This window comes from Rana temporaria, chromosome 11 (assembly GCF_905171775.1).
Source record: "Rana temporaria chromosome 11, aRanTem1.1, whole genome shotgun sequence".
NCBI classification, from domain to species: Eukaryota; Metazoa; Chordata; class Amphibia; order Anura; family Ranidae; genus Rana; species Rana temporaria.
In genome coordinates, this window is record NC_053499.1 from 50,256,656 (window position 1) to 50,269,590 (window position 12,935).

Sequence of the window (12,935 nt, forward strand, 5' to 3'; positions counted from 1 at the left end):
ATGGAGGAATGGACCAACATACCAGCAACAGTGTGTGACAACCTTGTGAAGACTTACAGAAAACGTTTGACCTCTGTCATTGCCAACAAAGGATATATAACAAAGTATTGAGTATTGAGATGAACTTTTGATATTGACCAAATACTTATTTTCCACTATAATTCGCAAATAAATTATTTCCAAATCAGACAATGTGATTGTCTGGATTTGTTTCCACATTTTGTCTCTCTTGTTTGAGCCCTTTATGGTTGGGGATCTGGAGGTTGGTGCCGACCAGGGCTTTTTTTTAGGGGGAACTTGGGGGAACTCAGTTCCACCACCTCTGGCTCAGACCCTTTGGTGCCTGCTCACCACAATCACTTGTAAACACAGAAGTCTGGTTTCTGTGTTTACAAGTGACAGCTTTGTAACCCCCTGAACTCTGCACTCTGTATGTAATGCAATTCTGCCCCTTTAAGACCCTTCTACTGTTTGTGAAGTTTGAACGGGTCGTGGTTGAGTTCCTGCACCTATTTTCTGAGAAAAAAAACTCTGGTGCCGACTATTTGGGTCGGTCCTGACCTCCAGTCTACTGCTCCAAGAAGCCAGAATTGGGTAATACAGGGCTGCTGCAAATAGGCCGTCAGGTAGTTCGGACAGTCTCCGAGAGTGTTAGTAAGTTAATTTGAGCCGAGACACATGATCAAAGAGAGAAGCCACTGCACGCTCGGATCTTAGATACTGCTCGTAATGTTATAGAGCTCCAGATAGTTCTAACCTCTAGACAATTTTGATGTTAGCAACCTGTTAGCTACTGTTGAGCTTATATTGTATGGAACCTGTACCCCAGTTTGATGTATTTCTCTGTATATTTCATGGAAAAATCTAATAATATCTTTTTGAAAAAAAAAAAATGGTACAAAAACATCCTCCAGAGCAGGGTTTCTCAGCTCCAGTCCTCAAGGTGCCCCCACAGGTCATGTTTTCAGGCTTTCCATTATTTTGCACAGGTGATTTGATCAGTTTCGCTGCCTTAGTATTTACCACAGCAGTTTCATCTGAAGGAAATCCTGAAAACCTGGCCTGTTGAGGCGCCTTGAGGACTGCAGTTGAGAAACACTGCTCCACAGTAACGTGATTTGTATTCTAAATCTGCATACAATTGATGGATCTGGTTATTTTCAGTTCTTGAACATATTTTCTTTTACCTTACAGTTATAAAACCATGTGTCAAATACATTATGTCCAGCATTATTGAGAACCAAAACTGCACATCCCTTGGACCTGTGGAACTGACATATTGTGAAGGAGGTTGCTTGTCTTCATCAAGGTGAGAACTACTGCAATTCATAATTTGTTCCACAATAAATCTGGCTTGTTTCATAGAACTAGTAATGATATAACATTCTATCAAATATAAAAAGTATTTAAATAGTATTCTGCATCTTACTTAACGTGAACTTGTCTCAAACCTGGGTAATTAAAACTGAGTATATGATTAAAAAAATACATACATACATACAGTAACTAGAGGTTACAGAGTTATGTACTGTAGTCAGGTTGAACAAAGACACATGTTCATAAAATGTCTGTCACTGCACATAATGTGGATTGCCTTTAATGTGCATTGACTTGCGTTTTACAGCACTTGTAAAATGCAGGTCAATTCATAATGTGAGAGAATTGGAAATATCTCAGACCACAGGATCCACTGAACAGGGCTGTGAAAGCCTGAGCAGAGCTTATTTTCAGGTTCACAGGTCAACGCATGGACACAAAAAAAAAAACAATTGTTTTTTATGTATGCTGTTCACACTACAATGCTGTGTTGTCAGGCTTTGCGTTAAAATGTAACGTATGCATTTTATTTATATTATTCACTCTGTTCTGGGGAAGGTTGACAAATTTATTTAATTTTTTTCCCCCTATGGGATTTTGCCAGCAACCAAACCAAAGAAACAATATTCATAAAAACAACTTCCCTTTATTACAAATTTGTTAAAATACATATTATTTTAAAACCACATATAACCATTTTGGCCTAAAGAAAATATGGTAATCATATACAGACTATAGTGGTACTTCTCCAATACTGCATATGTTGAAGTTCTGATGTTTCGCTTACTTTATGGCATCACATATCCACAATATTACTTTCCCAGGACAGCGTATGGTGTAGGAAAGGGGACTTTTTAACAAAGCAACCTATCCATCCATATGGTAGGTTCAAAAACAATTTTTTTTTTTTAACCACTTCCTTCCCACCGTACGACTATAAACGGCCTCTCTTTGAAGAGGAATATTGTTGATATGGTAGCAGCTAGCTACCATAACCCCAGTATCTTCTTCAAGAGCCGGCGGTTCTCTTTCAGATAAAAGTGGTTTCTGCGGCGGATTTGCTGCAAGATCACTTTTATCAGCGGCGGGACAGGGGCCCCCCTCCCACCGTGCTCGGGTGCCCTCCGCTGCTTACTGTGGCCGTCGGTAACGGCGGAGGTGATCCGGACCTGTCCCTAGTCTGACATGGAGACGAGTGAGGGGAAGATGGCCCCCACCCGTCTCCAAGTCATTGCAGGGCCGAAGCAACGTCAAAACATCACTTCCTCCCATAGCTCTTAAAGGGACATTTTTTTTTATTTTTTTCAAATGACAGTTTTTTTTTATTGCATTTTTGTGTAAATATGAGATCTGAGGTCTTTTGGACCCCAGATCTCATATTTAAGAGGTCCCGTCATGCTTTTTTTCTATAACAAGGGATGTTTACATTCCTTGTAATAGGAATAAATGTGACACAATTTTTATTTCTTAAAGAACAGTGAAAAAAATTAAAATAAAAGGTAAAATAAATAAAAACAACATTTTTTAAATGTGCCCCGTTCAGTGTGCAGAAGCGAGCGCATACGTGAGTAGCGCCCGCATATGAAAACGGTGTTTAAACCACACATGTGAGGTATCGTCGCAAATGGTAGAGCGAGAGCAATAATTCTAGCCCTAGACCTCCTCTGTAACTCAAAACATGCAATCTGTAGAATTTTATAAATGTCGCCTATGGAGATTTTAAAGGGTAAATGTTTTTCGCCATTCCACGAGCAGGCGCAATTTTGAAGCGTGACATGTTGGGTATTAATCTAACTTTACTGTTGTCTTATTTTTTTATTTAAAAAAGTGTATTTTTTTCTAAAAAAGTGCGCTTGTAAGACCGCTGCGCAAATACGGTGTGACAGAAAGTATTGCAACAACCACCATTTTATTCTCTAAGGTGTTAGAAAATATATATATATAATGTTTGGGGGTTCTAAGTAATTTTCTCTTTTTTTTTTGCTATACTACATTATGTTACTTTAACTGACAATTGTGCAAACATGCAACACTGTACATGAATAAAATGTATGACATTTTCCCCACAAATAGAACTTTCTTTTGGTGGTATTTAATCACCAATAAGCGTATATTGTCTGTTTTGCACAAAAGTTGTGTTGTTTTTATACTAGTAATAGCAGCAATTAGTGACTTATAGTGGAACTATGATATTGTGCCGGACAATCTGACAGTAACTGACACTTTGTGGAAACCAGTGACACTAATACAGTGATCAGTGCTAAAAATATGCACTGTAACATGTCACTGTACTAATGACCCTGGCTGAGAAGAGGTTAAACATTTAGGGCAATTTAAGGATTAACTGTGTGCCTAACCAGTGTTTTACTGTACACTGTGTGGGGCATTTACTAGGGGAAGATGGAATTTATTAACTAGTGTTTTTGTGTTTAATTTCAGGTGCTTTTACTAAAGATGTGCTAAATTTTATTCCCTGCACATCTCAGCTGAAAGGACGGAGCTCTGAATTGTTTACATATGCAGAGCTCCATCCAGTGTGTTTCCTTGCTGACCAGCAGGGTGCCGGGTAGGGTGACCATGTGTCCTGGGTTGCCTGGGACAGTCCCGCATTTTGCAGGCCTGTCCCGGGTACCGTTATTCCGGGACAATACAGTGTCCCAAAATGAAACTTACACAGACAACCCCCCGGGCCGATCTGATGGCCCCAAAAAAGGCGTCCACATCACCGCTTTACTCACTGACAGTACTTGTCCTGGCCGGGAATGTCTGAAGGATCACAATCCCCGCCCCCTGCTTGTGATTGGAGAAATCATAAACCCTGCCTCTTGTGTCCAATCACTGTGCTGTTATTTCGTTACAGCACAAGCTGATTTTTGGGAGGGGGGTGTCCCTGAATGGTAGATTGGAAATGTGGTCACCCTAGTGTCGGGGGACATCTATTGGCCAGCACTGACTAATCACAGCAGAAGCAGTGTGCTGTTGGAGCATGCACGTCCCCTACCTAAGAGTGCAGATTCAAATATATATATATATATACGTGATTCTGCACAGAGCGGCTGCCCTATAGCAGTAAAGCTGCTTTAGGGCAGTTGGCAAGTGGTTAAATCCATTCATGTATTTTTATTTACTTAACATAGTAGTGTGTACTACAACCTCATGGCTCCTGATTCTAGAGAAACGTTGGATTTGTGGGAGGTAGGCATTGAGGAATCTCCATTGTGCGCACTGGTAAAAATATAGGGGTTGATTTACTAAAGGCAAAACAGCTGTGTACTTTGTAAAGTGCAGTTGAACTCTGCAAGTGCAATTGCTCCAGAGCTTAGTAAATTATGTAAAGCTTCACTTTGCAAAAAACACCCAATCAGGAGCAAGGAAGAAAAAAGAAACAGCATTTTTGTTTGCACATGATTGAATGATGGAAGTCAGCTCATTTACTAAGCTCTGGAGCAAATGCTCTTGCAGAGTAAATCCAATCCAAGTAAATCCACCCCGTAAACGTTATTCATGTTCTTTTGCAAGTTTCTCCGATAACCTGAAACATAACTAAACTTTTTTTTTATCCATTTGCAGGTTCTCCTTTGACAGTGAAATGATGGACGGAGACTGTACATGTTGCAGGCCTTTTCAGTCCACAAACAGAACTGTTGAACTGACGTGTTTAGATAACACTACAACATTGTATTCATACATCTATGTGGAGGAGTGTAGCTGCCAAATACCTGAATGTGAATATCTTACACCAACCAATATGGTTCCGTACAATGTTTAACTTCAGATTAACATTCAATTGTTACTTTCATGGACCTTAAAGTAATTGCTTTTCTTGCTAGTTTGTTGCAATGTAGACGGTTAAATAGTATTGGGCTCAAAAACTCAAATTTGAATTATTTACAAAAAAGGTCAGGGATGTAGTTACTGTATAGATTGTATTAACTATATAAAAATATAAAGCTTTATTATTTCTATGACATGTTTCATACTTTCATAATCAGCTATTTAAAATGTAAAATGTTTTGGAGATTTTACTTCCTTATACAGAGGCAATAATTGTAAAATTAACAAAAATATGTTATTCTATTTATGCAAAATCAAACAAAGGATAATATTCAAGAATAAACAATGGGAGTTGTCAGTTATGGAAGATCCAAATAAGACTGTATTTATTTGTACCAAACTTACCACTTTGTGGGCCAATGGAAGTAAAACAGATTAGTAAAATATCACATTCTTCCACTCTACGCTAGTTAGATATTTTGCACCTCAGGAAACTCATACTGTTAAATCCTTGCTTCAGACAAAACATTTTTTGTGTGGAGTGAGTAGACAAGAGTTAGAACATCAGAAGTGTTTAATTTTTGTCTGTGGCTTTGTTAAATAAGTTCCTTTCACTTCCTGTTCCTGTGATACCAGGACAAAAAAATAATAATTGGGGAACAGGCATCACCATATCAGGAAGACACCAACGACAATAACAATGAAACAGAGGTTCTAACTCCTCCCCAATCTACTAGAACATAGACATGTGCACACTGAAATATTTTGTTTCGGAATTTCGGTTTCGTCCAAAATATTTATTCATTTAGTTACTCCCGAAATTCGTGTTTATTTATTTTGTTTCGTTAAAAATGCATTCATACGAAAATCCGAATTAATTAAAGGGGGCTGTAAAGGTTTGTTTTTTTATTTTCTAAATAGGTTCCTTTAAGCTAGTGCATTGTTGGTTCACTTACTTTTTCCTTTGATTTACCTTCTAAAAAATGTTTTCTTTGTCTGAATTTCTCACTTCCTGTTCCTCCTCAGTAAGCTGTTCTGGCTGACTAACCCCCATGGATGATGGGGGCAAGATTACTGAGGAGAAACAGGAGGTGAGAAATTCAGACAAAGAAAAAAATAATTTAGAAGGGAAATCGAAGGAAAAGGTAAGTGAACCAACAATGCACTAGCTTAAAGGAATCTATTTAGAAAATAACAAACAAACCTTTACAACCCCTTTAAGGTCAAATCTGTCAATTGAAGGCTTATGGTGTCTGAAGATTTGAAGAAACAGCTAAACTGTACAACGCCACGATTGTCCATTTCAGGTCGAATGCTCTGCCCAAAAGTTATAGTAGAATTCTAATGTAGTAATAATTATAATTGTTAATTATTATTGGATGATGTGAGATGTAGCGCCAAGATTAGTGTACAGTAAACAGTGTACCAATAGTATATAAACAATAACTTGGTGATAAAAATCTTCAAGTATGATAATCATATATTTAATGGATAAAAACACAGATGAAAAAAGTCCAAACAGTGAATAAATCCTAGGGTGAGCATATAAAGTCCACCACAAAATGGTCATTAGTCTAAGATAACAATGGCTTTTGACAAGCATGTGGAACATTCGGGGTAATATGTCATCCAACAAATAGAAATATGTACTGGAAATGGTGGACTCGAGTGTCAGTGACAACGAGTCAGGCCTTGTACACACGACCGAGTTTCTCGGCAAAAACCAGCAAGAAACTTGCAGGGAGTTTAGAGAAACTCGACGAGCCAAAAAGAGAGCAAGTTCTCTATTAACTCGACGGGAATGGAGAAACTTGCCTTGTCGAGTTCCTCGACAGCCTAACAAGAAACTCGACGAGGAAAACGATGTGTTTCGCCCGTCAAGTTCCTCGGTCGTGTGTAAGAGGCTTCAGTCAAGCAAGCAGGGGTGCCCATATAAGCAGGTCTCCGGAACGATCAAAGAAATTCAAGGCACTCCAAGAGCGACTCTATAGGATTGTGTAGGCAACCGCCAAGCTGAAATTCAGATGGCCAAACTGGACACCCCAGAACACTACCATCCAGGAGATGTCTACCATTTAGTGATGCCTGCACTAAAATAAAGTATTTTTTGTTGCAATCACTGCCCTCACTGTAGAGATTTCCCATCTCTTCCTGTCCCTATGATACCCTGTCATTTTTGTTGCTTTCCCTGCAGTGGAATTTTCCTTTTACTTCTGAGTAGGGTTGAGCGAATTGGGTTGTCCAGTCCCAGCTTCATGGTAAATCAGATGCCTGGCATGAATTATAAAATCTTTTCCATGAGTCCTTTAGATTCCTTAGCAGTTCACCTTCTTTTTACCAGAGGATTCTGAGGACAAGGCTCACCTTTAAGGCTATCTACTGCAGCCTCGGCATAACATGCTATGTTGACCCATCCACTCTGGATGGGTGGAAGATACATGGCCCCAAACTGTGATGGTAAGGAATGATAGGGAATTTGTTTAATGGAGGTGAACTGTTAATGGGTCCAAAGGATCCTCTTACCAGTGCACTTACTGACAGCTATGTTTGGTAGATAATTCCACTTGTGCAGCATATCACAGATTTGTTGGCTTACTAGCAGTACACTTACAGCTGAACAGAACACATAGAGTGACCTACCAATGTAGTTGCACATGACATCTTTAACTCCTACCAGATGCTTTACAATTAAACTAATAAAGTTCATTCTAGCCGAATAAGAAATTGAAATTGAAATTCATTGGGAAAGGGTAAGGGAATCTAAAAGTCCTAAATGAAAGCAAGGCTACTGATGAAAGTGTCAGCTTTATCCATTTTCTCTTTTGCCACTTTTTAGCACTTTGAAAGCCGACTATGTTAAGCTTTAAGAACCAATGAAGGTTGATTTAGAATTCTATATATTGTCATATGTTGTAGATGTATGTTCCTATTGCTATTTTATTGATTTTTTATTGCAATGTTTGTTTTCTTGATGTCATTTTCATCATAGCTTATGTCTGTTTTCTTTCATTAGCAAATGCTGCATGCATAAGGTAACCCACATGAATCAAAATAAACATTTGATCCTTTAAAATAAAAAAATTCCTTTCTCTTATATATTGTATGGGGTGCACCAGTGAGGCAGAGATAGACTTTGTCTGCGATGGTTTGATCAATGGCAACTCCAGTTGTGTGGAGGGTTCTTGAAATGTGGGTCTCTTCAAGCATGTGAAGATTGTGGCAGTGTGTGAAGAGTGCTGTGCGAGAATCAAAAGTCTTGAAGCTCACCCTTCTTAAGGGCTAATACTGGGGATTTTTTTTTAGTGAATTCTGAATAGAGGTACAATTAAGAAGAATTTCATCATCCAATGATATGGTTTAGTGAGAGAATTAGAGAAGTAATGCCGCAAACATACGATCATTTTTCGGCATGAAAAAAACGTTGTTTTAAAAAAAATGAAATTTAAAATGATCGTGTGTGGGCTTCAAATTTTTCGGCTTTTTTTTGTGAATTCTGAATAGAGGTACAATTAAGAAGAATTTCATCATCCAATGATATGGTTTAGTGAGAGAATTAGAGAAGTAATGCCGCAAACATACGATCATTTTTCGGCATGAAAAAAACGTTGTTTTAAAAAAAATGTAATTTAAAATGATCATGTGTGGGCTTCACATTTTTCGGCTTCTGAAAAACGAAAAATTTTCGAGCATGCTGCATTTTTTAACGACGTTTTAACTATGGAGTTTTTTGGGTTGTAAAAAATGATCGCGTGTGGGCTAAAACGACGTTAAAAACCTGCGCATGCTCAGAAGCAAGTTATGAGACGGGAGCGCTCTTTCTGGTAAAACTACCGCTCATATAGGAGTAAGCACATTCATCACGCTGTAACAGACAGAAAAGCGCGAATCGTCTTTTACTAACATGGAATCAGCTAAAGCAGCCCCAAGGGTGGCGTCATCCGCATGGAACTTCCCTTTTGTAGTGCCGTCGTACGTGTTGTACGTCACCACGCTTTGCTAGAGCATTTTTTTAAAACGATGGTGTGTGGGCATTGTTGTTTTTTTTTTTCAAAATTTTTTATTTATGACAGAGGAAACGGCCCACATGGACCACGGTACAAACATATCAAAGAAAATCACATCCTGTAACTGAAACAATCACTTAAGAAGGCTCCTGAGAGCGGTTCAGCCCCCCGCACGCCCTACAGGTGAACCGCGGACCCATGGGACCCAACCTCCCCTTTTTCCGTTTACAACCTGAGAAGTTAGCAATAAGAAGGAAGAGAGTAAGGGACTAGTGGATAGATATCCTGGTATTAGCGGGGGAGTGAGGGGGGGGGGGTCAGCACGGGGAGAGGGGGAGGCAGATTGGGGAGGGGGGTGGAGAGGACAACCCACGGACACGGGTTAATACGTAGCGGTTACAGTGGGCCGCTGACTCTGAAAGAGTGCGGCTGAGGATTAGTTTGGAGCAGTTGCGGTAGGGTGTGGGGCAGGCAGGTCTAACCCCGGTGCCCCCCGTAGTAGTTGCCCTTCGTTGGAGTACTTAAAAAAATTCCAGTGTTGCCAGGTCGTTTTGTACTGTTCTTGTCTGTTTTGGCTGGTTAGGATCAAGTCCTCCAGTCTGCTCACCTCGTCCACCCGTCTAATCCATTCAGCTATGGTTGGCTGGGTCGTGGTCTTCCACAGAATTGGAATGCAGGACTTTGCTGCGTCCAGCAAGTGGCGCACAACTGAAGCCCCGTATATGCGGGCTGGTGTGTTATTAGCGTGGAGGAGGAAGCAAGCCGGGTCAAACGGGATGGGGCGGTCCGTAAATTGCTGTGTTATCCTGTGGACCTCTCTCCAGAAGCTCTGGAGTCTAGGGCAGGACCAGAAGATGTGCAGGATAGTTCCCCTTTCCTCGTGGCAACGCCAGCAAAGCTCCGTTGTCTCCGGGAAGAATTTATGTAAAAGGTCCGGCGTTCTATACCACCGTGTGAGGAGCTTGTAATTCGTCTCCTGGGTTTTGGCACAGAGGGAGGACTTATGTGTGAATCTAAGTATTTTCTGTCTTTGGGTGATGGGGAACTGGCGGGCCAGGTCTCTCTCCCACTTAAGAAGGGGCGGGAGCTGGAAGCCCTCTGGTGGGGCGATAAGCATGCCGTAGGCCAGGGATAGCGTATGTGGTAACGTTCCCCTCTCCTCGCAGAGCTCCTCAAACTCCGACCGGGTCCGGTCCGCCTCTCCGGGGGAGGCAGTCCGGCCAAAAAGTGGCTCAGTTGTAGCGCTCTCATGAAATCCAGGCGGTATGCGCCTCCCGGGTCCGTGAGCTCCGCCTGTGTACGCCATCTACCGCCAGTGCTGAAATGCGAGGCCCGGTGTAGACCCGCCTCCCTCAAGTCTCGGAAGGGCCTGTCAGTTAAGCCCGGGCCAAAGCGAGGATCACCCAATATGGGCCTCAGCAATGAGCCTCGAGACGAGAGGGAAGAGCGCTCCAGCAGACGCGTGCAGGTCTTGATCGTGTTACCGATCAATGGGTGGTTCCTGAGGCTGGGCGGAAGGAATGCCGAACACCAGGGAGTCCCAGTCAGGGGAACATTACTCTGTGCCTGCTCAAGTCGAGCCCACAGCTTGGTGTCGAAGTGACGGCACCAATCTAGAAGCCTACCAAGGTGTGCTGCGTGGTAGTAAGTCTGGATGTCAGGCAGCGCCAGTCCCCCCGCCGTCTTCGGAAGAGTAAGTATCCTCCTATGTATGCGAGGCTTCTTCCCCGCCCACAGGAATTTGGCAAAAACGGCCTGCACTTGTTTAAAGAAAGTCACTGGGATGCGGATCGGTATGGCCTGTAGGAGGTAAAGGAACTTGGGAAGGATAGACATTTTTAGAATACTGCAGCGTCCAAACCATGAGTGGAGGCCACCTGTCCACTGCTCCAGAAGTGTCTTCACTGTCTTCAGGAGGGGGGGGAAGTTAAGTTTGAATAGGCTTGATATGTTAGATGGTATAAGGGTGCCTAGGTATTTTAGAGCCAAGTCCGTCCACTTAAAGTGGAAGAGTGTCTTAAGGCGTGCCAACAGGGGCTGGGGCATTCCCAGTCCCATTGCCTCTGATTTAGAGAAATTGATCTTCAGATTAGATATCTGTCCGTAGGTATCGAACTCACGCATCAGGGCAGGGAGGGAGTCAGCTGGTTTCGACAGGGAAAACATCAGGTCGTCTGCGTAAGCCGATACCTTGCAGTGCATGCCGCCGACCTCTATCCCAGAGATGGCGGAGTTCAACCTGACGTGACAGAGAAAGGGTTCCAGGGACAGGGCGAACAGCAGGGGCGACAACGGGCATCCCTGTCTTGTACCATTAGTTATTGGGAGGGGCTCAGAAAGGACCCCGTTCGCCCTGACCCTGGCTGTCGGCTCCGCATACACTGCCGATATCCAATTTCTCATCTTGACTCCCAGTCCAATATGGTCAAGCGTTGCAAACATAAAATCCCAGTTAACCCTGTCGAAAGCTTTTTCCGCGTCAGTTCCTAAGAACAGGCACGGAGTTCTGGTGGCGTTCGCAATGTGTAGGAGATTCAAGACCTTAGTCGTATTATCTCTGGCTTCTCTAGTTGGCACGAAGCCTACCTGGTCTAAGTGGATAAGTCGTGGGAGGTGTCGTTGTAGTCTGTTGGCAAGAAGCTTAGTGAAAAGTTTGAGGTCCGTGTTCAGAAGGGAAATTGGACGATAGCTACCGCATTGCGTCGGGTCTTTACCCTCTTTATGTATAACTGAGATCTGCGCTTTCAGCGTGTCTCTGTGGAACGTCTTCCCCGAACCAAGGTCATTGTAAAGTTTCACCATGTGCTGGCCCAGGGCTGGCAACAGGGTTTTATAGTATGATGTCGTGAGGCCGTCCGGGCCAGGGGCCTTACCCGACTTGGTGGTTTTAAGGGCTGCCTGTAACTCCAGCACGGTGAAGGGTTCTTCTAGTAAGTCTCTGTCTTCGGTCGGTAGGGATGGCATGGCGGAGTCGGATATGTACTTAGCTGTCGCGGATTGGGTGTGGGGCATCCTGGGTAAGTTATAGAGGGATTCGTAGAAAGTTTTGAATTCGCCTGTAATGTGGAGGGGGAGTGTGACCTTCTGTCCCCTTGCTGACATAATGTGTGGAATGTAAGACAGTTGCTTTTGTGATCTCAGTGTCTGGGCCAAGAGCCTTCCGCACTTATTCCCGGACTCGTAGATCTTTTTCCTACAGATCTGTAGGGCTGCTTTAGCTTTAAAGCTCAGGAGGTCTGTGATTTTCGCGCGGACGCTATCCAGCTCAGCGCCCAGTTGCCTGGTAGGTGTTTGTTTATGTTTAGACTCTCGGTCCTGCAGTTCTAACATTAGTGAGTTTAGTTGGGCCGTGCGTTGTCGTTTCAGGCGTGCTCCATGTTTAATAAGAACACCCCTGATTACTGCCTTGTGCGCCTCCCAGACCACTCCCGCATCGCTGTCAGGTGTAACGTTGGATTTAAAATAGAGGCCGATTTCCTTTACCACCTCTGCTAGGATCTCAGGATCCTGGAGCAGGCCCTCATTTAACCTCCATGGCGGCCTCTGAGTCGCGTAGATGTCTGAGATGGTGTAGCGGAGACTTATCGGCGCATGGTCCGACCATGTTATGGAGCCTATAGTGGCTTCACTAATCGCCTGCAGGTGTTCATGGGGGATTAAAAAATAGTCAATGCGGGAGTATGACTGGTGGGGTCGCGAGTGGAAGGTGTAGTCTTTTTCCCCAGGGTGGAGGAGGCGCCATGCGTCTATCAGTTGGGCGGAGTGGAGGGCGGCTCCGATGCGCTTGCGTGTTTCTCTCGAGATTGACGATCCGCCGGAGGAGGTATCCTCCGATGGCGT

The 12,935-nt window shown here is 43.0% G+C and overlaps 1 protein-coding gene across 1 annotated transcript; it reads left to right on the forward strand.

Moving 5' to 3' along the window:
• Positions 1-1,120: 1,120 nt before the first annotated feature.
• On the forward strand, positions 1,121-5,898 carry LOC120916768 (intestinal mucin-like protein). Its single transcript, XM_040327708.1, has 2 exons — positions 1,121-1,309; positions 4,888-5,898. Exons 1-2 carry the CDS (start codon positions 1,221-1,223, stop codon positions 5,084-5,086), a joined length of 288 nt encoding a protein of 95 aa, XP_040183642.1. The 5' UTR covers positions 1,121-1,220; the 3' UTR covers positions 5,087-5,898.
• Positions 5,899-12,935: the final 7,037 nt, after the last annotated feature.